This window comes from Lepus europaeus, chromosome 2 (genome assembly GCF_033115175.1).
Source record: "Lepus europaeus isolate LE1 chromosome 2, mLepTim1.pri, whole genome shotgun sequence".
Classification (NCBI taxonomy): Eukaryota; Metazoa; Chordata; class Mammalia; order Lagomorpha; family Leporidae; genus Lepus; species Lepus europaeus.
Genome location: NC_084828.1, coordinates 150,377,572 through 150,403,426, shown reverse-complemented (window position 1 = coordinate 150,403,426; position 25,855 = coordinate 150,377,572). Strand labels below are relative to the sequence as shown.

The window sequence follows — 25,855 nt, the reverse complement described above, 5'->3', positions numbered from 1 at the left end:
AAGAATTCTTTCAGAGTTACTTCAGTGCTTTTCAGTTGGGTTGATTCCATCTGCTTAGGCTATTTGGCAATATCAAGAGGCATTTGTGTCTGTTACAATGGAATACTACTGGCATCCAATGGGCAGGGGTCAAGGTTACAGCTAAACATCTTAGGGTAGCCTATGACACACAGACTACCCTCCACAATGAAGATGATTTGGTCCAAAATGTAAGCCATGCTAAGACTGAGAAACCCTTAGTTATATATTTAAGCAAGTTAGTAACCTATTGACAATCCTTAGCAAGCACACTCTTCAGTAGAGAATTAATTGTGTTCTGGATTTTCCTGTCCACTCTCTTTGCCCCCACGCAGCCTGCAAAGACTTGAAAGCTGACATCATGTTTCTGGTGGACAGTTCTGGAAGTATAGGACTCGAAAACTTTGGCAAAATGAAAACATTCATGAAGAACTTGGTGAGCAAATCTCAGATTGGGGCACATCATGTGCAAATTGGTGTAGTCCAGTTCAGCCACATCAATAAGGAGGAGTTTCAGCTGGACACATTCATGTCACAGAGTGACATTTCAAATGCGATAGACAGGATGGCTCACATTGGCGAAACCACCCTGATGGGCGGAGCCCTGACCTTCGTGTCTCAGTACTTCAGCCCTGCCAAGGGGGCCCGGCCCAACGTCAGGAAGTTTCTCATCCTCATCACGGATGGCGAGGCTCAGGACGTAGTGAAGGAACCCGCAGTGGCACTTCGGCAAGAAGGCGTGATTATCTACTCCGTGGGAGTGTTCGGCTCCAATGTCACCCAGCTAGAGGAGATCAGCGGGAGGCCAGAGATGGTTTTTTATGTTGAGAATTTCGACATTCTGCAGCGCATCGAAGATGAACTTGTGTTTGGAATCTGCAGCCCCCGTGAAGGTAGGCATGAATGTCTTCATCTGTATCCCTGTCCAACACCAGCCATTATTCCTTGAAATAAGCAGGGCTCCATCTGAACATTGTATAAACTTTTTGTTTGATTGAAACATTTATCCTAGTGGCTCTGTCTCATTAACAGAGTAGGGAACTACTTTGGTCCATCTAGACTCATTCTCATTGTAGACAAGCAAACGTGGGATGAAGAACTGTCCTTGTGAGAAAGTAGCACCCCACCAGGTCTTTGGCCAGGTTGCCTAGAGGCAGAAACTGGATATCTGGGTCCTCTCGGAGTGATTTGTTAATAAGGTGTTTTCAGTATGGGAAGAAGGACATTAGAATTGGTCATGGGGTCAGACTTAAGCAAGAAATTCATCTTTGCTGGAGCCCAGGTTCAGCCCGGTTGCCAAGGGAGCTTGAGAGCCTGAATCACACCATATGATCTTACATTGAAGCAGGTCTAAGCATGTGTGTTCCATGTCATTGGGCCATGTGTGGGCTGCTGAGGCAGTGGGCATGGGAACCTCATCTCCCAGGGAAATGGCTTTTGGGAGGTTTGGTATTTTTTGGTTTTGTTTTGTTTTGTTTTTGCAATTTCTAAAGACCAATGATTGAATCAAATGAGATAATGTCAAAAATGCTTTGATATTCATTAAATCTTAACAAGATGGACTATAGTAAGGGAACCTGAGTGATGGATGCTTCAAAGGAAGTAAAAGGCACATTCCCAGTTCTCTTCCTACAAAATTGCAAAGTGCTAGAAATGACAAACCAACAAAATCTCAGCAAAGCTAGATGACTGATTTACCTGGGGGCTTCATGACAGAGGCATTCTGCAGTGTCTCTATAAAAGAGATGGACATTATTGGAGGTTTACGGGAGAAACACTGCTTGGTTTCTATTCAATAACTGTTTTGTTCAACTCCCACAAGCAGGATTAGTGACAATGGTTGGTATTTTGTAGACATAGGAATATGATCCCTTATAGTTCTGCCCAGAACATATAAGAACTCTTTGAAGGGTTCCAACACTGAGCAACCACCCATCCGGGCCCCGGCCCCAATGCTTGGGTAATGGAAGCAGGCTGTGTAGACAGCCAAACGCCAGAGAGATACAGTTCCCTCTTTGCAAGAGCCAGCCTTTCTTGGGAAATTGGTTTATGGCTCTGTGTACTTGGCCTCCATTCAGTGGGGGTGAGTGCATAGGCTTGAGGGTTTTCAGGAGCCCTACCCAGAGCTAGTCAACCCTGGCACAGGGAAGAAATGGAGCAAGCCTTAGGGCAGGTGAGGAGTTGACTTCCTCACAGTTCCATTTAGCACTGGCCTCCTATCTGTGTAAGGCCTATGAGGTAGATGGGCTTTATAACTGCTGAATAGCTAATCATCTCAAATTCCACTTCTCCAGAATGCACGAGTTAGAGTTTGGAACACTGTACTTTCAGATGGAACATGCTACAGATGGGTTAAGAATTAATTAGGTCTTTCCTGCTCTTCTCTTCCATGACACCAACCTCAGGTTTAAAGGTTAATAGGAGCATTGTGTTAGAGGACAACTCAGGCCAAGTGATAAATGGGCTTTTGTCTATAATGAGATGCAATCATGAAAATAGACTTCTTAAAAGTCAAAAACGGAAAAGTAACCTTGAAAAGTCAGCTGTCATGCATCCATGAGCTAATATAATGGTGCCAAATTCATTTCCATTTGGTCATTTCCCCAAGGTTTATCTTGAGAATAAAATCTCAAGCCTCACCATGGCTTTAGAAAAAAAAAACAATTGTATAAATGAAAGCACATGTTGGAGAAATCACTTGTACAGGAAAGTTTTGCAGAACTGTGATTTTTCTTTTTAGTCCAAAGATTTCTCAAATTTCATTCCTGAGGGGCCTGCAACTGTCAGTTGCCCTCTTCCATCCCCTGTAGTAGGCTTCGCTTCACACCTGCCTTTCCTAAAAGCTCACCTGAGTATTACTATGTACTGGCCTCACAGATGTGCGTGTTCTGTATCTGGCGTCCAGGGAATTGACATTGTGAGGGATAATGTGGTCCCCTTGACAGAAGACATTAGGAATTTAGCATGGCTGGCAGGGGACAGAGGCAGGGGGAGGACATGCTTCCAAAGTCACTCTCCCATGGTTTTCTTCCCTCTTGGTCTTTCAGAGTGCAAGCGGATTGAAGTGTTGGATGTTGTATTTGTAATTGATAGCTCTGGCAGCATTGACTATGATGAATACAACATCATGAAGGATTTTATGATTGGCTTGGTGAAGAAAGCCGACGTCGGCAAGGCTCAGGTCCGATTCGGGGCTCTGAAGTACGCTGATGACCCAGAGGTGCTGTTTTATCTGGGTGACCTTGGCACAAAGGTGGAGGTGATTTCCATGCTGCAGAACGACCAGCCCTTGGGGGGCAACACTTACACTGCCGAGGCATTAGCCTTCTCAGACCACATGTTTACAGAAGCCCGGGGCAGCCGCCTGCACAAGGGGGTCCCCCAGGTCCTCATTGTGATCACTGATGGGGAATCCCACGATGCTGAAAAACTCAATGGCACTGCAAAGGCCTTGCGAGACAAAGGCATCCTCGTCTTGGCTGTGGGCATTGCTGGCGCCAATCCCGTGGAGCTGTTGGCCATGGCAGGATCAAGCGACAAGTACTTCTTCGTGGAGACCTTTGGAGGCCTGCAGGGGATATTTTCAGATGTGTCAGCCAGTGTCTGTAACTCTTCGAAAGTAGGTAAGGCTGGTGGGCTTGGTTTCCCTTGTTGAATAGCATAGGACAAATGAGAAAGAAATGAGAGCAATAGCACCAGGAACACGTTCTCCGCAGCAGAGGAGGAGCCCTAAGTGTTTCAGGGACTTCTTCAGAGTTGGAAAAGCCACAAATGTCCCCTGCAGACCTCCCCTCACCTCGCCGAGAGAAATGCCTCTGGCAACATTCCTGCTCGCTCCTTCCCGCACTCCTCCACTGGCCGGCGAGTCGCTGCTCCTAAACAGGCTTTATTTATTAGGACACACATTCCTCACATGTTTTTCCACTCCCTAGTTTGCTGCTCTTCACACCAAGCATCAAATTCTATCTGTTCCTAAGAACAAGCTATCCTTCCTCAAAGTCTTCCCTGCAGGTGCGAGGTCCCGAGTTTCTTTGACACTTCCTGTTGTGTCAGGGTGGGTGTTAGCCTAGCAGTTAAGATGCCCACGTCCCATCCCATATGAGGGCATGTGGGTTTGATACCCACCTCTGACTCCTGGCCCCAGCTTCCTGTGAATGCAGGAAGGTTTCCTGGAAGGCAGCTGTGATGGCTCAAGTAGGTGGCTGCCCACCCATATAGGAAACCTGGGTTGAGTTCCTGGCTCCTGGCTTCAGTGCCAGCCTGGGCATTTGGAGAGTGAACCAGCAGATGGAATCTCTATCTCTCTCTCCCTCCCCCTCCATCTTTCTCTGTCCCTCTCCCAACCCTCCCTGTTCATCTCCTTCTGTCTCTTGTCTCTGCTTAAACAATAAAATAAAAAGATATTTATTCAAATGGCTGCAGCAGCCAGAGCTAAACCGATCTGAAGCCAGGAGCCAGGTGCTTCTTACTGGTATCCCATGTGGGTGCAGGGGCCCAAGCACTTGTGCTGTCTTCTACTGTTTTCTCAGGCCACAGCAGAGAGCTGGATTAGAAGAACAGCAGCTAGGACTAGAACCGGCACCCGTATGGGATGTCGGCGCCGCAGGCAGAGGATTAACCTACTGCGCCACAGTGCCAGTCCCACTGAATAAGTTATTTAAAAAATTAACTGATGGTTATTTAAATCTCATAATCCAGAAATCACAGACTCATTGCAAGCTACATGGTGAAAAAAGTTTAAAAATGAAAGCCTTAGGGTGGGTGTTATGTTTCAGTGAGTTAAACTTCCACTTGGGATCTCTTCATTCTATGATGGAGTACATGGAATCTTGTCACCACTCCAGTCTAGCTTCTTGTTAATGCTGAAGAATGAGAAGCAACATATGATGGTCCAAGTCCTTAGATTCTATTCTGTCCAGCAATGTGAGAGAACCTGGCTCCTGAGTCAGCATGGCCCAGTTTCATTTGGGAAGAAAACCAACAGAAGGAAGATTGTCTGTCTTTCTTTTTGTGCATTTCCCCTCTTTTGTTCACTCTTTCAAGTGAATGAATGAGTGAATAAATATTTTTTTTTTGGAATGAAGAGACATAAAAGTGATCAAATGCTTGCTGTTTTCTTTAAGTGAACAAAATGGAGTGGACAGAAAGCAGATGTGATTTGTCAATATAATTCCATTTAGCCAGCTCTAGGAGTTGTCATTTCTATGAGGATTTTTTCTTCAAGATGGCATGGGGATAGGAGCCAGGTCACGACATCCCATTCCCAGTCATCTTCCAAGTTAGATCCCTTTGCTCCCCATGCAGCATCAGAGGTGACTGTAGCCATTGTCTGAGTTCTTTGCAGCATTAGGATTGAGGAACAGAGCCTTACCATTGACTCAATACGATATGTGCTCATCTCTCTTCTTGCCTTGGTTAAGACCAAATGTAAGAATTGCCCCTTTGAATCGATTTGTATTCTCACCAGAGAAAGGTGTTTTGGTATTACCTTTCTATGTAGTAGAGGAAGAATCTCTGGACCCTGTTACCAGTTGTTGGCAGCTAGTTTAAGAATTGGTACCCTTGGTAGTATAGGGTACAGACACTCTGGTATATTTTAATGCCATTGTCTAGTTCTTCAGGACTCAAGCATAGTTACTACTACACATGAGTAACCTGGTATCCACTCTTCCAAATATCTGTATCTCATTTTGATAGGTTTTCATTTTGTCTTCTCTATTATTAAGCTATATCAAGGATCAGTTTTTCCTAAAATTTTCTTTTGATGATTTTCCTAGAAATTATATACATTTATAACTGATAAACTCACTTTCGATTAGCGGTTCACTGTTTATTGGGCACTCAAATCATATTTCTATAAAATTTTTTAAAGATTTATTTATTTTACTTGAAAGTCAGGGTTACACAGAGAGAGAAGAAGAGGCAGAGAAAGAGAGTGAGATCATCCGCTGGTTCACTCCACAATGGCCAGATCTGGGCCAATCTGAAACCAGGATCCATGAGCTTCTTCCGGGTCTCCCATGCGGGTACAGGAGCCTAAGGGCTTGGGCCATCTTCCACTGCTTTCCCAGGTCATAGCAAAGAGCTGGATAGGAAATGGAGCAGTGGGACATGAACCGGTGCCCTTATGGGATGCCAGCACTGCAGGTGGCGGCTTTACCCACTATGCCACAGTGCCTGCCCCTTCTGTAATTTTTTTTTTAATTTCTATTTGAAAGAGTTACAGAGATAGAGAGATATCTTCTATCTGTTGGTTCACTCCCCAAATGGCTACAAAAGTTGAGGATGCAATAGGCTGAAGTCAGGAGATTCATCTGGGTCTCCATGGGAGTGACAAGGGCCCAATCAGGCCACTTTTGTTGCTTTTCTGCTGCTTTCCCAAGTGCATTTGCAGGGAGCTGAATTGGAAGTGGAGTAGCCTAACTCACATGGGTTGCTGGCATGTGGCAGCTTAACCCACTGTGCCACAATTCCAGCCGTTCTCTTTATCAATTTAAATTCCTCAAAAAAGTCATTAATATTGGCATCTACATCATTTTCTTTTCATTGTTATCATTCAATTTAATGAAGTCTTGTTTGTATTTCAATTATTCCTCTCAAATTGATCTTCCCAAGGTCATTAGATTACCATATTGGTTAAATGCAGTTTATGCTTTAGATTTCTCATTTACTGAGTGCATGGACCAGTGCATGGAGGACCTCTGTCTGTCTCCCTGCCTGTCTCTGCCTCTGCCTCCCTGTGAGTCTGCCTTTCAAATAAATGAGTGGATCCTTAAAAATAAAGCAAAATGCAATAAAAAAATTAACAACTGCTGTTGGTAGTATGCACATTTTGGTGATATCAATTCTTTCAATTCATTAGTGGGGAATATTTTTCCTTTTGTGCATTTTCTTCTATTTAATATTTTGTAATTTCCATTGTAGAGTTCTTTCACTTTCTTGATTAAATTTATTCCAAGACAATAAAAGTTTTTTAGCTATTGTGAAAAAAAAAAGATATTTATTCACTAAAACTTAAATAAAATATAGAGTCCAGTATTGAACACTCTGGTCCAGTCTCAGACATTTCCAGGACAGAGTACAGTGGGATTTCTGTTGTGTTTCTGACTGCTGGAGATCGCTTCACTCCCTTATGTCTGTGTATGTTCATTGATTTCATTGATCATTCACTCATTCAGTTGCCCTCTTCCTCTTTTGATTCACAGGAAGATTGTGATCCACTAAAATTCTTCAGTCCCCCCACCCCCAATGTATTTTACTTAAAATACCAAGCATTCTAATTAGATGAATTGCTGTTAGTCCACAAGTCTAACATCTTGGTGCAGAACTCTTTAAAAACGCTTTAACTTTTTCTGCTGTTTCATATGCTTTGCCTACATAGACTGCAGCTAACTTTTTCTTGAACAAGACTGACAGACTCTTCCTGGGTCTTATTGAACACTGGCACACATTCTGACTTCTTTATGGCTAATGCCTAAAATTCGATCTCCCTTCTCAAGTCCTCTGCAGAAGTTGACATTACATTCTTACCCTTTCTTTGCATGAAAGTTGCCCTTGATTTCCTGTACTGGGCTTTGAAACAAAGGGATTTAATGAGTTAACTAGTTCCTGAAGGATCCATGTGTATTTACCATATTTCTTCTTATCTCTCCCTTGCTTATCTGGCCTGCAGGATTCTCAGACATCTTTCATCCTCTGTGAGTCTAGAATGAGAATGAATTAAGTTAGGGCAGTGGTAGGATCACCAGGGAATTCAAGGAAATAATGTTTATCAGAAAGCTAAGGACACACACACAAGTATGTGCCAAGCATAACTCACTCATTGGCAACGGTCTCTCCTATTCCTTTTGTTTTGTATTTAAGCAAGTATCTCTGAGTATTGTGCATTATTTGTTCAAAAATATTCCTCTGAAGTCAATATTTTTGCCTGTATATTCGAGAAAGGGAGCTGATAAAGAGGAAAGTCAACCAAATATAGACAAGAACACATGCTTTGAAATCCTCCCCCTCGATTTGCCCTCATAAATTAAAAAAATATATTTATTGGGTCAACTGACCAAGGAAGCCAAGTCACAAGTCCAAACCATCTGTCTGTCTGAATTCTGAAATGGTTGTGTGCTATTTTGTTTTTTCTTGCTGTGCTGCTACTGTTACTGGGTTTTCTGGAAGGGTAAGACTAGAGTGCAGGTGAGGCCATGTTTTTTCTACAGCAACATCCCTTGTTCTCTGCATCTAGGAAAAGAAAATGGCATAAGACAAAATGGAAAAGCCAAGAGAAGCATAAAAAGATGCATGAGTGGTTCATGCCTGATGCTGTCTTTACTTATAATCTGGTTATTCGTTTATTTCCTCTCCAATGAATGTGACCACAGGGTAGCGTAAAATATGAAACCACTTTCAAAAATCTTTCAATACAGTTGCAAACTCTTGGTGGGCTAAAGAAGATAATGATCTGATTTTTGTTGTTGTTCCCTTTCCTTTTCTTTACAGATTGTGAAATTGAAAAAGTGGATCTTGTCTTCCTCATGGACGGTTCCAACAGCATTGACCCAAGTGACTTCAAGAAGATGAAGGAGTTTGTAGCATCTGTTGTTCAAGACTTTGATGTCAGCCTCAACAGAGTGCGGATTGGAGCAGCCCAGTTTAGCCACACCTATCAGCCAGAGTTTCTCCTGGGAACTTTCACAGGTGAAAAGGAAGTGTCACTTCACATTGAAAACATCCAGCAGATCTTTGGGTACACACACATTGGCGCTGCCCTCCGCCACGTGGGACGTTACTTCCAGCCGGACATGGGCAGCAGGATCAACACAGGAACCCCCCAGGTGTTGCTGGTCCTCACAGATGGCCAGTCTCAGGATGAGGTAGCCCAGGCTGCCGAGGAGCTGCGCCAGAAAGGTGTGGACATCTACTCGGTGGGCATCGGCAATGTGGACCATCAGCAGCTGATCCAGATCACGGGGACCGCGGATAAGAAACTCACAGTTGATAACTTTGATGAGCTGAAAAAGATCAAAAAAAGGATTGTGCGCAACATCTGCACCTCGGGGAGTGAGAGCAGTAAGTGATGTTTTCCCCAGCTCTGCTTCCATCCCCTGGGGCTGCTGCGAGAATTTAGGTTTGTGCCTCTGGGTTTGAAATGGAACTTTTCCCAGTTACCAAGTATCTTCAGTGACCTGTACATTAAGCAACAGGGTGTTTGAGGTCCTGGATCTCCTTTTCCCCACTCTATCCTGGGGGAGCATGCCCTCTTTGGGAATGGGAATGCCTTGACTTCAGAAGGTGTGAGGAAAAGGCTGCTGTACACAAGCCAGCGGGTTCGGGGTGGGAGAACTTGTCTCAGATGTACATTGTGTGATGGAGTTTGGTTGCCTGGCAACAGGGCCTCCAGGGCTGCCAAGCACAGTGTACAGGTAGGGAGGGAACATCCCTAGAGCGTTATTAACTTCACCGCAGAAGTCAGTAAATATTTTCTTAAACTTAGCACATTTTTATGTTTTTCCAACAGAGGGGAAGAAAGTGTCTTGAAAACAGGCAGCTTTCTCTGCTATAAAGTCCCCCTGTGGGTTGGCTATGATTCTGTGCGATGACCCACGGCAAAGAGCAGCCCCGGGTTTCTACCATGAAAGGAAAGCCTCAAGGTGGCCATTAAGAGGCACTCTGGAGACCCAAAGAGGAAATCGCCTCTTCCCTTCATGTGTGTGTGTGTGTGTGTGCACGTGTATCGCTGGAGCGCTTTACAGCACAGGAGCAGTTTTCTCCAAAAATATTCTAAACTCCAGTCTCAGCCTTTGGATGAGATAGGATGTGTAGGTTAAAGGTCGAGACTCCTGTGGTCCATCAGGGGCTGCTGATTCATTAGTCCTGTTCCACGGTCTCCTCGTATCTGATCACCGCTGGCAAACCTGCCATGTCCACTTCCTCTTGCATGTGAAATACTTCCAATCGTTAGAAAAATCTTCTTGGAACCACCTAGTTTCTACTTCAGTGCATGAAAAGAAAAACAATCATGGAAAGTGAAAAACAAGAGTGCAAATTCCAAGCAGTGAGTGAGTTATCTTTAAAGGAAATGGTCATGAACCACACACACACACACACACACAAAGAGAGAGAGAGAGAGACAGAGAGAGAGAGAGAGAGAGAGAGAGAGAGAGAGAGAGAGGAAAATACTATATATTGAGGTAAACTTGAAGTTATTACTCCAGCAAGCAAAAATGTGAGGGCTTTGTAGCCAAGCTGTGAGCTGCAGGCTGACGAGGCTGGAATGAGCCCTGATAAAGCTTCAAAGGCATGTGCAAATGCAGTAGGGGACGCCAGTTTTTCTGAAACTATAAATCCCCAAATCAAAGAAAGCAGACAATAGCTTAGAGTGGCTCAAAGCAAACTGGACTTGGAGCCTGAACATTTGCTCTGCTTCTTAGTAAAATAATGCATGACTTTGGAAAGTCACTTCCTTTTCTGAGTCTTTTTTTTTTTTTCTGGTTCCTAACGTGAAATCCTTTTAAAGAGTTTCTCTAGTTTGCTGTAATTCAGTGTATGTGAATGGAAGGTCAGATGTGTGGAGACGTAAGGGAAATGACTGGGGTCCCTATGTGCTGAGAACCTATGAAAGATCAAGCATGGTGCTCTAAGCACTTGCAATGCATTATCTCATTCCATTCTGCCAACACCGAAGTGGCTTGTGTTCTTATTTTCATTCATAAATATGGAACCTGGTGCTCAAAGGAAAATTCCTGGCCTGATCCATCTTTGAGAGGAAATAACAGACCAAGCGTATTTTGCAACCTAGGTTTGTCTGACCTCAAACTCCATCTCCCCTCCCCTCTATTTCTTGGTGAAATTAAGCTATTTTGTAGTCATGGTCAAGGCTATCTGTTGCTGACATAATAAAGAACTAGTGTCTACATGGTATGTTTTACCAGTAAGTACCCGGAGCTTGTGGACACATGATGGGTTTGTATCTTTGAAATTCAACCCCCGGCCAGCTGCTGCTCCCTGGGGATACCACTTGCTCCTAAGCTGTCACTTCCAACAGCAAAATCTAGTAGGAGAACTAGTCACCTGCATGACATATCCTCACTGGCCCCCCAGGAAGTGGTAAGATGACATCGTTCAACACAAGAACTCCAGATCAGCCTGGATCTAAATCCCCACTGCGAGATTTACAGTAGTAACTGTGGGACCTTGGCCAAGCTTCTCTAAGTCATGGGTTTCTCTTTTATGAAAGGAACATTAGAAGAATTTCTGGGGCCAGTGCAGTGGCATAATGGGTTAAGTTGCCTCCTGCAATGCTGGCATCCCATATGGGCCCAACTGCTCCACTTCTGATCCAGCCCCCTGCTGTTGTGCCTGGAAAAGCAGTGCTTGGGCCCCTGACACCCACGTGGGAGACCCAAATGAATCTCCTGGCTTTGGCCTGGCCCAGCCCTGAGCGTTGCAGTTATTTGGGGACTGAAATGGTGGATGGAAGATCTCTCTCCCTCTTCCTCTCACTCTCCAACTCTCCCTCTAATTCTCCCTCTAACTCTGCCTTTCAAATAAATATCTTTTTAAAAAAAAAGTTTCTATTTGTTTCCTAAGGACAGGTAAGATGGTGAATGGCAAATTCAGTGCGCATGAGTTACTATGGTAGTGTGATATAGAAGGCACCTAGATGTGATCATAGAAATGCAGACATGTGGTGCTGGGGTTGTGGCACAGCAGGTTAAGCTGTCACCTGCAATACCAGTACCCCATATTGGAACCAATTCAATTCCAAGTTGCTCCACTTCCGATCCAACAACCTGCTAGTGCCCCAGATGATGGCCCAAGTCCTTGGGCCCTTGCCACCTATGTGGGAGTCTGAGATGAAGTTCTAGGCTCCTGGCTTTGGCCTGGCCCAGCCCTGGCTGTTGAGACCATTTAGGGAGTGAATCAGCAGAATGATCTTTTTCTCTCTGTCTCTGTTTCAGTCTGTCCTTCAAAATAAAATAAATCCTTTTTAAAAATTAGAAAAGCAGATACATGGAGCAATGGTTAGTTTGCATAAGGACAATTTACCAAAAGTTCCTTGATTTAGGCAATAGTTTAGAGCTGTATTCAAATTTTATGCCTCAGTATACACCAAATTCTTCTAAGTAACTGATCTCCAACGTGTGTTTTTCTACTTTCATCCACGCTTATTTTCCTGACTTTAGTTTGAACCTGGGCACTCTACCCATTACAGAAGACTTCGGTGACTCCAGGATGAGGACGCCCTACCTTCTTGGCATGAAGTCATGACGAGGTAGCAAGAGAATCGGTCTCTCTCATCTCTTACATTATAATCATAAATAGAGGGATCAAAACATGGATGAAACAAAAGGCCAATCTGATTATATGAAGTAAGAGACAACCTCGGATCTGAATCAAGAAATGAGAGAAATAGAAGGGGAAAAAATAGTCATTTCCAAGTTTTCCCAACAAGGAGCTCTTTATGTTCCTGTCTTAACTGGGTTCTCTAGAAAACAGAGCTTGGAGCCAAGTGTCTGTACGATATGTCTTTGAGGAGTGCAGTCCCAGGGATGTGAGCCAGGGAAGGAAACACAGGTGGTCTCTGAGTGGAGTAGCTACAGCTTCTTGAGAAGGCACCCCTGGGCCACTGGTTATGCAGAACATCACCAGAGAGGCCCCGTGGGGCCACGGCAGAAACCAGTCCAGAAGGGGGAATAGAGGAGACGATCCGTCTGCCAGTTCCTTCCCACCTGCTGCCTCTCATTAGTCAGAGTTGACCCCACAGAGTGTTAACTCGCCCACAGCTGTGTTATCCAGCTTTGAGGAACTGCTGGTGAAACCAGAAACAGGACCCATGGGCTGCAAATGGCGAGGGGGCCACAGCCTGCAAGAGTTCATGGGGGCTGCGTGTGGGCACCTCCGCCCCTGCGGCCCTGCCGCGGTGAGCGTGGTGGAGCTGTGTCAGAGCCTGGCCCTCTGCCTTACTGTGTCAGGAGACTAATGATGGCAGCCGGGCTCGCCAGTGGACACATGTCCAAGTCTTGAGGGGGTGTGCCTGTGTGCCTACTGGGTGCCTTACGATACTTAACTATATTTTCCAGAACATTCTTTCTCTTCTGTATCTATGGTGCCCCTTCCTTCAAAGGCCCAGACGAATTCCTCTCCTATCCATCTAATAATTGCTCATAGTTCCCCTTCACTTCTAAAATATTTTCTCAAGAATCGTCTCTTCATCTTGTGACTACACTGTAGCCTCTTGACAGTATTTCTTAATACTAGGAATCTGCTACAATCAACTCCAGTTAAGGACCTGCCTTATGAGTCAAATAATTAGGTTCAGCTTTGGGGCCTGGCAAGGAACCATGGGACTGCAGCTGTCTAGTCCAATCTACCCTTTTCTGGTTTTTTTTTTTTTTTTTTATTTAGAGATATATAATCCCATTGTTTTTATAGGCAAGAAAAGTAATGCCTGGAGAGGCTAAAAATGTGCCAAAAGTTGTTTAGCAGTGCCAGGGTCATGACCAGCCCGTGACTGAGACTGAACTTCCTGTCTTTCACTCCAAGCCTTGCCCCCTCCCCGCTCCTACACTGCTGTGTGCAGGGCTCGGCAAAGGCCCAGAATGCTGCTTTGATTTCTCCTTTTTGTCGCCTCCTGTGGCCTGTCCTGTGGGTCACCTCCTTAATTTCCCTTGCTTTTATAGCCTTCTCTCTACTCCCACTCCTGTTGTCCCAGTTTAATCTTCATCATTTCTCTTTGGAAATCCAATTTTGCTCTGCTCCCTAGCTCATCCAAGACGGTTCCTGGCTCCAGTTCTTTGGAATCATCACTGGCAGATTCTCTCTGAATCACAACCTCTGTCCTGGAGCACTCCAGTTCCAAAACTGTGAAGGGCTCCTGGTGTCAGGGAACATGTCTCAGAGTTGTCAAAGTCATTAGCTGAGAGCCCGCTTGCCCAGCCTGGCCTTGGTCTCCCTGATTGTATGTAGACAACATGGCAGCTAGCTTTGGATCTGTTTGACATGTTCCATTGCTTGGATCACAGTATTACGGAATCATTGGTTAGTTTGATTTAGTCACAAAGGAACTTATTTAGATAGAGACTGTACTTTTATCAATCTAGACATTAATCTAAAATGCTCGAGTTTTGTAGGGAACAAGGGAGCAGTTTCCCAGGGTCAACATCACTGTGGCATTGCTGCTGTTTTTCTTTTTTATGAGAGTTGATTTTCCTTGAAGGCACACACCTTGGTTACTGACTGGCGTTCTACCCAGAGGTTCAAACACTGTGGATCTAAGAGCAAAACTTTCCATCTCAAAACAGATATGACAGGATACAGATTGGCCAGGAACTCAGGAAAGACATCCTCAGATGCTTCTTTCTGACTAGATTCTGTCTCTTTACTTGCTGAAAATGTCTGAAGAGGAGACTTCCCAATTAAGTAAAAAAAAGTAGAAGACCGACTTTTCACATTTGGGAGAGTAACAAATTTAGTTGGAATCTCATGGTGAAAATTGATTATCTAATAAGGCTTTTATTTTTCTTTGCCCAGCTCTTTCCTCATTAAAAATGAAGTTATCAGCCCTTGTTTTAAGAATTAAAATAGAGGCCGGCACCGCGACTCACTAGGCTAATCCTCTGCCTGCACCACCGGCACACGGGGTTCTAATCACGGTTGGGGTGCCGGATTCTGTCCCGGTTGCCCCTCTTCCAGGCCAGCTCTCTGCTGTGGCCCGGGAGTGCAGTGGAGGATGGCCCAAGTGCTTGGGCCCTGCACCCCATGGGAGACCAGGGGAGGCACCTGGCTCCTGCCTTCGGATCAGCGCAATACTCCGGCTGGAGCTCCCTGGCCACGGTGGCCATTGGAGGGTGAACCAACGGCAAAAGGAAGACCTTTCTCTCTGTCTCTCTCTCTGTCTACTCTGCCTGTCAAAAAAATTTTAAAAATTTATAAAAACAAACAAAAAAGAATTAAAATAGATACTTTGGTTTTAAGACTGCAAATGCCCATTTGACCAGTCAATGCTGGGAAGTAAAGTAGATAGGCATTGGCCTACGCAACAAATATCTGAAAAACTGCAGATGTAAACAAAGAAAATTAAAAACCATTCCTTATTTGTCATGTGATTGTATCCTTCTTTAATTATCTGCCTGTGAGAAACTCAACTCAAATTATCAAGACACTTCCAGTTCCTCCAGTGCTTAAGGTGGAAATAATAAGGACACCAGGACAAGAACAGAGCCCTTGAAGCCCTCAAGCACCTCTAAGTATTTCTAGAACTCCAAAATGGTGGCTTGGCTTCCCCACTGGCTGAGCTCCTGAAGTCACCACCATCTTTGACACGGTTGAATGTGGGTAATTTGATTCACAGTTTTGTTCACTTGTAAGACTTAAATTGGGGCTGGCGCTGCAGCTCAATGGGCTAATCCTCCGCCTGCGGCGCCGGCACACCGGGTTCTAGTCCCAGTTGGGGGCGCCAGATTCTGTCCCGGTTGCCCCTCTTCCGGGCCAGCTCTCTGCTGTGGCCCGGGGGTGCAGTGGAGCAGGGCCCAAGGAGTGCAGTGGAGGATGGCCCAAGTGCTTGGGCCCTGCACCCGCATGGGAGACCAGGAAGGAAGCACCTGGCTCCTGGCTTCGGATCAGCGCGGTGTGCCGGCGGCAGCGGCCATTGAGGGGTAAAACAATGGAAAAGGAAGACCTTTCTCTCTGTCTCTCTCTCTCTCACTGTCCACTCTGCCTGTCAAAAAAAAAAAAAAAAGACTTAAATTGGCAGTATTTTAGAGGCTCTTTTGGATTTTTAATTTTTGTTTTTCCGAAGTAGATGTTAGAAAACAGAAGAATCAGAGCCCTCCTTTTCGAAAGACAAATCATCAAAACCAATCTTTAGATGAGTTCTTTGTGTTTTTTTTAAAGATTTATTTATTTATTTGAAAGACAGATTTACACAGAGAAGAGAGGCAGAGAGAGAGAGAGGGAGAGAGAGAGAGAGAGAGAGAGAGAGAGAGAGAGACCTTCCATCCGATGGTTCACTCCCCAGTTGGCTGCAATGGCCGGAGCTGCGCCGATCCGAAGCCAGGACCCAGGAGCTTCTTCTGGGTCTCCCACACAGATGCAGGGGCCCAAGGACTTGGGCCATCTTCTCCTGCTTTCCAAGGCCATAGCAGAGAGCGGGATTGGAAGCAGAGCAACCAGGACTCACACCAGCACCCATATGGGATGCCAGCACTGCAATCAGTGGCTTTACCCACTACACCACAGCGCCGGCCCCTCTACATGACTTTTTTCAAAAGCTATGATAAAATCTTTCAGAACTTTGTTATAAGAAACATCCAGATCTTATACCAGTTGAAAGTAGTAATGGACTTACACCTTTACGAGTTATAATCGAGTGACCCCAAGCCTTACTCGTGTCCTTTCTAGTTTTCCAAGTTCATAACTGTAATTGGAGAATTTCAAGTCCGAGCCAAATAAAGGTGTTTGTTGATTCTCTTCCTTTGAATCCTAGATTGTTTTGTGGATGTTGTGGTGGGATTTGATATCTCAACTCATCAGAACGGGCAGACTATGTTTGAAGGCCAGCCTTGGATGGAAGCCTACCTTCAAGACATCTTACGTGCCATCAGCTCCCTCAATGGAGTAAGCTGTGAAGTGGGCACAGAGACTCGGGTGAGTGTGGCTTTTCAAGTGACAAATGCCCTGGGGAGATACTCTCCCAAGTTTGAGATCTACAGCGAAAACATACTGAACAGCTTGAAGGGCGTAACAGTCAAAGGACCTTCGCTTCTCGACACAAACCTCCTGACTTCTCTGTGGGATACGTTTCAGAACAAATCGGCTGCCCGAGGAAAGGTAACGCATTTGTTTTTTATTCACTGCTGTGTGGTTACTATGAACTTTTTACTCATTCACCTATTTTTGAATACTTCCCTAGGTGGTCCTATTATTTTCAGATGGATTGGATGATGACATTGAGAAACTTGAACAAAAATCTGATGAACTCAGGAAAGAAGGTATGGAGCATGGGGCGGAGTTGGAAAGGGCTACTTGCTAACTTTGTCATCTCTGAACCCAGCCCTGCCTGGAAGTTTCCAGGCACCCAAATAACCTTGAATTTGACGCTCTATAGTCTGTATGCAGTTGGCAGAGCAAACGAGCTCTCGACATTTTGACACCTCCTTTTCTTCCCCAGGCCTTTTGAGCAGGAAATAGCACTGAGTACAAAGTACTGCCCTGCATCTCACAGTCCTGAATTTCTTCTTCCTAATGTTTCCGGGACAATGTTTTATTCTCCCTCACCACACATTATCTAATATTGCTGCTGCTTTAGTATTGGCTGAAATGAAAAGTGTGTATTTTTTTTTTACCAAGTAATAAGAGAGGCTGTTTTCTTGTACGACTGTTAAGGTTTTCCAGACTTGCAAGCATTGCTGGGTGAACTTGCTCATGTTTGGGGCCTTCTAATCAGTTCCTTCCTTTCAGACCACAAATGAGCCAAGCCTGGTATTCAGGAATTTTTAAAGCTCTGGCACCAGGCTATTGGTTTTGAGAACCAATGGCTGATGTGACTTATTATCAGTTCTTAGGAAAACGTGGGTCAATGGAAGCAAAATGCACCTACGTGTTCCGGTCCGACCAAGAGTAGAAATACCTCCTGTTGGGGGCGCTGCTGTTGCCCCACCCAGATCCACTGTGTACTGCAGGTTCACCCAGCCTCAGCCAACTGCCCATATCTTGCCTCCTCTTGGAAGAATTGCCCTGCCAATGGGAGCCCTGCACCCAGGAGCTCACTCCTCATCCTTGGGCAGCAGACCGAGTACAAAGAGTGGAACCTTTGCCTCCAAATGACACCAGTGCTCTGGTAGAGTTTATGTTCCAGAGCTCCCTAGGTTCAGGTGAAAACTGGATTCCAACTGAAACACCTTCTTGCTCATGTTCGTCCCCGACCCTGCCCTGCTGCTCGCCCCAGCTTTCTTCACAGAGACTTCCGCAACAAATGGTGCACACCCAAGTCCCCTACCATGGGCTCTGCCTCTAAAGAAGCTGGCCCAAGACATCTGCTCTCAGGGTTGGCTGACATACCCTGGACTGTGGTCTGTTCTGTTGGGTTCTTTCTCAACCAAAAACAGACTGCAGTGCGCTCTGAATTTACAACTGGAGGATGAAGGGTTTTACTTTGCCCTGTATTTACCAAAGCTGCCTTCTTTTTTATCCTATGGAGTCTTGGCCTTTGTTCATGAACTTTAATAGAAATTTTAATTAAGACTAAGAACAAAAACCCTGCAGTGCTTATTTTGGGTGGGTAATTTTAATTTTAATTTTAGTGGTTTTTTAATGGGTCAAAGATTTACCTCTTGCAGACACCATCAGAGATTTTTTTTTTCCAGACAGTGCTTCAGAATACCCAGAATTCCAGACCATCCTTTCTTCCCACTAAAAAACCAACAAGTTTCAACATCAGGAACTAGCTTTTTTGTCATTGTTGTTGTTGTTTTTAAATAGTATTGTCAGAAATTCAAAATCTTTGAATGGGGGAGATGAATAATAACCACAATGTTCATTGAAAAGTGTGGAGCATCTTTCGAGAGATCAAGTATCTCTTGCACTGGTTTTTCCTATTTAGGTGTAAATGATTTCAGTTGCTGCTGGCCCAAGGTTTTCTTTGAAATATTCTTATCCTTAAACTCTCAAGGCCTCTGAGCCACAGCTTTGGATGGTTGTCAGCCGTTGGTTTCTAGTTGTCTGACCATAGATCTGTTAGTGACTTTCAATAATTCCAGTTCCCACGTGATTCCTGATCCCTTATCATGTTACTAAGAGCCATGCTTCTAATACATTAACATGCACACAATCTAGGCATTTTGGTAAGATACACATTCCAATTTAGTAGAAGTAGCATAGCCCAAGAGCCGTATTTCCAGTGAGCTCGCAGGTGATGTCAGGGCTGTTGCTCTAAGAATCCCCATAGGGCACCAAAACTGTAGAATTCTTTTTTGATATTCAGACTCTTTTGTAGTTTTGAATGCTTTTTAAACTCACCTTCTCATTTTGAACCATCAGGGAACTAGAAGTTCTCTTACAATTTCCATGTCTCCAATTCAATTAGTCTTAAACATGTATGATTTCTTTTTGGCTCTTATTGTTAAGGTCTTGCCCGTTGTCAGTTTTACATGTGGTTAGAGGAAGTGGACAATAACGAATTCTCTATGTGCAAAGGTTTGCTGAGAATAACAATTTTAAAGACATGCAAAAGGATTAATCAAATCCACCTCGTTCAGAGACTTGCAAACTGTGTTGAACAGGCCTGAATGCCCTCATAACCGTGGCTTTGGATGGAGCTGTCCATTCAAGTGACCTGGCTGATCTTCTCTACATGGAGTTTGGGAAGGGATTTGAGTACAGAACACAGCTCACTATTGGCATGAGGGATCTTGGGAGCCAGCTGTCCAAGCACCTGGTAAGTTATGCAGAGATGGAGAGTGAGTTTAAATTTCGGCTTAATGTTGATGCTTATGAATCTAAACTAATTCTGTTCATTTGTGAGTGAAGAAAGGTTTTTCTGACTTAATAAACAGCCTAAATAGAAGGGTATTTAAAAGAAATATAGTACAGATGTTATTTTGTGTCTAATTTATGTTTGCTCCCCCCCCAAAAAAAGGAGTAGGCAAAAAGAAAGGAAGACATATTTATTATTTTTTAAAATTGTGTTTATTTATTTGAGTGGTAGATTTACAGACAGTGAGAGGGAGAGACAGAGAGGTCTTCCATCCGCTGGTTCACTCCCCAGATGGCCGCAACAGCCAGAACTGCACCTATCCAAAGCCAAGAACCAGGAGCGTCTTCCCGGTCTCCTACGCAGGTGCAGGGGCCCAAGGCCTTGGGCCATCTTCTACTGCTTTCCCAGGCCATAGCAGAAAGCTGGATGGGAAGTGGAGTGGCCAGGACTAGAACCGGTGCCCACATGAAATGGTGGCACTGCAGGCAGAGAATTAACCTTATGCGCCATAGTTCTGGCTCCTGGAAGACATATTTAAATAGTATCTACATTCCTGCCCAAAGCACAGTCAATGAACCTGAGTGCCAGAGAGACTCTGAGATGGGAGTGCATCGCGGCTTGGCATCCTGAGGATGGGTCTCGGGTCCGAGATGTCCATTTTTCTGCAACAGAGGCTGTAACTGAGAGCACATTCCATATGGGGTTCCACTAGAGAAAGCGCAGAAACTAGCGGCAGTGCACCTCCAAGATTGTACATTAAGAGCCACTGAAAGATTTTTAAGGGTAGTCTTGGCTCTGCAGACTTTTGCCTTAGGTTCTATTTTTAAGAATCTAAAACCTGTATATGATACACCTTAATCATGTTTCTTTCAGAAACATACAGTCATTTGAGGAGAACCAGGGTATGAAAGATCTCTCTAAAAGATCTCTGTATGTCTATCTGCCTTTCAAGTAAAGTAAACATTAATACAAGAAACTAAAAAAAAAAAATCTAATATGATGAAAAATGATTCTAATCATTCAGCAATTTCTCCCTTTGTTACTTAGCACACAAAGTTTGTTTTGTGACACAAAGTTTTCCATTTGCCAAAAATTTCAGAAAAGCAATAAAACTTGAAATGTGTAAAACCAACTAACAACAACAAAATGGCTCCTAGGGTTTCATGTTAGAAACTTTATTTAGATAACCAAAATCTTACAGCATATTACAAATTATTATTATTACTATTGTTTTGCTTATATAGCATTTCATTTCTGTGATCTCTCAAAACTGACAAACTTTTGTTATGAAGAACAACTTCATTCTATCAACTACCAATGCAGATTTCAAACAGTTGTAGATAGGGAAAAAAAATACATTTTGTAAAATAAACACTGCCTTCCCGTGTAGGAAAAGACTTCCAACAAAACGTCCCTATTCTTTCAGTAATTATTTTCACATATTCAGAAGCAGGAACAAAGCTGGCTTTAAACATCTGTGAGTACTTAGGTGCAAATCTATAAGGTGGAAAATAGCAGAAGTTGGCACTTCATTCAAAAGTTCTCAAACAGTGTTAAAACCTTACAGATCACACATTACCAGTCTTTTATTAAAGCAAAAGTGTCAGAGTTTGGTGACACTTCACTGGAGAGAGATCTTTCATTCACTGGTTCTCCTCAAATGCACACAACAGCTAAGGCTGGACCAGGCTGAAGCCAGGAGCCCAGAACTTAATCCGGGTCTCCTATGTGGGTGGCAGGGACCCCAGTCCTTGAATCATCATCATGATATCCCAGGATGCTCATTAACAGGAAGCTAGATCTGAAGTGGAAGAGCCAGAATGTGAACGAAGCACTCTGATATGGGATACAGGGATCCTAAGCAGCTTCTCAACCAAGTGTCAAATACTCACCCTTGTACTAGAAATTTAATGAGAAACTATGTAATACTAAGATTGATTATACCCTACTATTATGAAACAGCATTTACTGCAAACAGAATTTTCCTAAAAATAAATCTGGTGGGTTAATTGTACAAATGTGAAGCAATATGCCAGCTATTTAGGGGATAACTAAGTCTGGAATACTTATTTTAAAGTATACAGTATGGTTTGTTGGCTGAAGAATATTTCCCCCCCACGTCCCTACCTCTACAGCAATTGCTTCCAAAATGCTGGGTATTTAGTTGGTATTTTTGAAATACTATCCAAAAATGTTCTGGAAATGCTCACCGTTGGACTTAGTCCCAAGTGCTGTTACACTGGGTATCGTGTAACTCTTCTAACATACTAAGATTTCACAAAACATGGAAAGAAGAAGAGAGCACCTGTTTTGTTGAACAAAGCATTTGGGGTAGAATTATACAGGGTAATCAGTTATACCACGGTCAGTGCTGGGGTGGGGTGGGAAGAAGCCACCATAACCGTAAATCCGTATACAGTGAGTTGGCCCTGGCTACACGGATGCTATTTTGATAACACAAACGCATTTTCAAGTTGATTTGGAAGTCTTCAAATGCTGGAAAATGCAGTTCACAAAGGAAAGATGGAAGCCAAGTTTCACACATTCTCTGTGAGCCGTGACTCCGATGGGCAACAGGCTTTTTGTTTTTTGTTGTTTGTTTGTTTTTTTTAACAGGCAGAGTTAGACAGTGAGAGAGAGAAAGGTCTTCCTTCCATTGGTTCACCCCTCAAATGGCCGCTATGGCCCGCGATCCAAAGCCAGGAGCCAGGTGCTTCCTCCTGGTCTCCCATGGGGTGCAGGGCCCAAGCACTTGGGCCATCCTCCACTGCCCTCCCGGGCCACAGCAGAGAGCTGGACTGGAAGAGGAGCAACCAGGACAGAATCCGGTGCCTGACTGGGACTAGAACCCGGGGTGCTGGCGCCGCCGACAGAGGATTAGCCTAGTGAGCCACGGCGCCAGCCGGCAACAGGTTTCTAAATCTGTGCTAGAGCCTGGTCATCCTGCAGGGCTTGTGTGTGTGATCTGGGAAGCAACACCAAAGGTAATGAGTTTCCCCTTCTCTGCCAAGGTCAACGTTGCTGAAAGGACTTGCTGCTGTCAGTTCTGCAAGTGCATTGGAAGAGACGGTGCCATGGGAGAGCCTGGACAAGCCGGGAAAAGGGTGATTGTAGTCCAGAGTCACGGTTCCCTTTCTTTAGACTGTAGTCTGTCTCTCAGCCATGGGTTTAGGTAGAAATAAGGAGTGACTTTAACTTCTGGTACAACCTCTACAGGAAACGTTTATTACATACCTCTTCTATGTCAACTGAGATATCATCAGTTTCCCTTGGTATTTTTAATTGCAGTCTTTTTTAAAAGCTTTTTGTGGAAGTTTCAGGAGAAAGAATTTCCAATATCCTCAATAACATATTGTCCTAGCCATGATGATGATGCAGGAAAACTAGCTTGGTCTCATCTTGAGTCGTGAAAACCTCCTCGACCCCAACCACTGACTTCAGGTTCCGTTTTTAATGGTGGCAGAAACATTAAAATCAAGTAGAAGATTTGTGTGTGTGTGTAGTCTGCTGAAAATCAGATCACTGCACTGTAGCAAAAGATGTTATGAGGTTTCAGCTTGAACCAGATCAAAATGTTGTCACAAATATACACACAAAACAGGACAATTGTTTGTTAAAGTGACCAAAGACATGGATGTACATGTTTCCTAACCAAAAAAAGCTCATGTATCCTTATGCAAAAATATTTTAGATTTCAGGAAATGTTTATGTATAAATATGCTATAGATGTGTTAAATCATGTTTTCAATGCTGCTTGTGTACATGTGTATTTAATTTGTAAATAATTTATAGATGTCACTGTAACTCCCCAAATTTTTAGATTTATTATTTCCTGAATGTTTCAACTTCATATAAACAGAGTGGTTGGATTTTTTTTTAAACAGAACTCAGAAAAAAGTGAAAGTAAATGTGTGTGGTCCATCTTTTGACATGTAGCATAAATCCTTAAAAAAAAATTTATTTTAATGAAAAGAGGATAATGCTAGTCTGTCCAGGACAAACATATCTCTGTTTGCTTGAATATTGTCTTTAAATAAACCCTAGTGCTAAATATATAAAACCCAGAAGAGTTACAGACAATATTATGACACACACACACACATGCACACACACACTATCTGGATACTCGTCTCGAGATTTTGTTTGTGTGTGTGCAGCCTAGGCTGAGGAGGGAGCTCTGACTACTGCACATGAAACGAAGCTGTGAGGTTGGGGGATTTCGCTTAATCTCCTCTGCCTCTGGTCTACGGTGTACTGATATTTTCCTTTTCCTCTTTTCAGGGCCTCGCAGGTTTCAAAGGCAGTGAAGGCTACCTGGGAGAAGAGGGTATTGCAGTAAGTCTAGGAGTTTTTTGCTTGTTTGATTGCTTGTTTTGCAACTGCATTTATGCCTAGGAACATAGCTATCACGCGAAATCTCTCGGGTCAGTTCAGAGGGAAACAAGAAAGTCTAAAGATTCCTATGTACAATCTCAGGGCTTCCTGATCCTCACCGAGTGTTGTTTCTGGGAGTCATTAGAAGCTCATCAGTCTGTTGTTTCCCATTTGGCTGGTCACTAACATTGCACAATGAACTCAATGCAAAAATTATCTGCTTTACCAGCAAGTCAAGTCACTGCCGTTTCTCCCTTCCTGGTCCAGTTTGCTAAAGCAAACTGATTTGCCACGTTGTTTGTCAGGGACCTCACTCTGTCTTACATCCCTCTGGCCTTTCCTGTGGACTTCTGGCTCTCCATCCAGACACTGATTTCACAGTATACATGGAGTAGCTTTCCATTTACCACATTATTTATCATAGACATCACTCATTAATGCACTCATGCATTCTTTTATTCACTTAACAAATATGTATTAAGTATCTTCTAGGTCAGATAGAGAGGTAGGCCATAGAGAAAGAAAAATACATCAAAAGGAAAAAATGATTCCCACCTTAGGAAGCTTCCAACGTAGGGCTAAGGCAAATCAGACAGCTGTGACTCCAGATGTTTATACACAAGAGCTGTGGTAGAGGCTTAAGGAGGTACAAAAGAATGAGGCATTCCAGGTCCCTAACAGCCCCAGGCACAGCACTGGTAAGAGTTGGGGTTTGAGAAGGGAAGGCTGCAAACAAGGGGTCATACTGGAACAGATGGTTGAAGGACAAGGAGAAATTTCTCCAAGCAATATGTGTGGAAAAGAAAATTCTATGTGTACCGGTTAGGGAATTGCACGTTGGCAAAATGGCACAGTCAACATGATTGGAACCTAAGATACTGCAGGAAGAGATGGTGTTCATGAATAGTAGGCAAGACCCAGGTTCCTGGGAATCTTGAATACCATGCAGCGGAGTTGGATCGGTCTTCTAGTTGGTGGGCCGCCACTGAAGGGGGTTAGCCGGAAGCGTGAACACAATGGCGGTATTGAGAATGCATGCCCAAGCACCATTGTAGATGACGAGAAAGCAGGGTTGTAGGAATAGCCTGACAGTAACAGGGGCAAAACAAAGAGCTCCTAATCTTGACTTGGGACAGGACAAATGGATATATTAAGGAGGTGAAGAGGATGTAACCTAGTGACCACTGGAGGAGAAACTCCACTACGTAACGTGCAGGTGAGATCCATAGCCAAGGCCTGTCAACAGAGTGGCTCTCACTTTCTTCTAAGTATTTAGAAACAGGAACTGTGGATTATACACTGTGACAGTTAAACTTGTTTTTTTAAAATACTTTCTTCAAGTTTTCAAGACATATCCCAGATGGTGATAGCTCATCTACTTGTCATCTCTCTTACAGGGAGAAAGAGGCGCCCCTGGGCCAGTGGGGGAGCAAGGGACTAAAGGATGTCATGGCGCCAAAGGCCCCAAGGTAGGGCTTGCCCTGCACCTTGCGACACCTCCCCAGCGTTAGCTCTGTCTCCTATACTAACTGCTGCTGTCCTTTCCATTTTCAGGGAAACAGAGGACTGAACGGACAAGAGGTATGCGACCAGGCACATCCGTTTATCGGCCCATCTCTTCTCAAGACATATTTTCACTTGTGAGACTATTAACCTTGGGAACTCATGTGCAGAGGATGCAGCTGAGGTTTCTGTTGCTCTTCCTTTCTCAGTGCCCACCATCTCACTTGGTTTGCTCCTGTCTTTTGTTTCAGGGAATGCGTGTTATTTGTCGACCGGTTCTTTTACTGAAAATAGTCTTTACTCTTAGCCCAGCCCAACCTAACAAGGAGGTTGTATGTGCAACTCAGAGTTAGACTGCTTTTGTTTGGTGTTTAACTTCCTTGCACATAGATGCAATGCACTCTCTCTTAATCACATCTGTCTTTTCAGGGAGAAGATGGGGAAAGTGGAATTGACGGATTAAATGGAGAACAGGTAGAGCCTCTGCTTTCTACC

General features: G+C 44.0%; 1 protein-coding gene across 1 annotated transcript in view; it reads left to right on the top strand.

Annotated features, from left to right (window-relative positions):
- The window catches only part of LOC133752068 (collagen alpha-6(VI) chain-like), a 111,596-nt gene that overhangs the window by 8,126 nt on the left and 77,615 nt on the right, over nucleotides 1-25,855 (top strand). Inside the window, exons 5-15 of the mRNA XM_062182342.1 lie at nucleotides 354-911; nucleotides 3,066-3,641; nucleotides 8,509-9,078; nucleotides 16,496-16,839; nucleotides 16,922-17,000; nucleotides 19,290-19,444; nucleotides 22,495-22,587; nucleotides 23,765-23,818; nucleotides 25,255-25,326; nucleotides 25,412-25,438; nucleotides 25,790-25,834. Coding sequence (XP_062038326.1) covers nucleotides 354-911; nucleotides 3,066-3,641; nucleotides 8,509-9,078; nucleotides 16,496-16,839; nucleotides 16,922-17,000; nucleotides 19,290-19,444; nucleotides 22,495-22,587; nucleotides 23,765-23,818; nucleotides 25,255-25,326; nucleotides 25,412-25,438; nucleotides 25,790-25,834 — 2,573 coding nt within the window. The remainder of the gene's footprint in view (nucleotides 1-353; nucleotides 912-3,065; nucleotides 3,642-8,508; nucleotides 9,079-16,495; nucleotides 16,840-16,921; nucleotides 17,001-19,289; nucleotides 19,445-22,494; nucleotides 22,588-23,764; nucleotides 23,819-25,254; nucleotides 25,327-25,411; nucleotides 25,439-25,789; nucleotides 25,835-25,855) is intronic.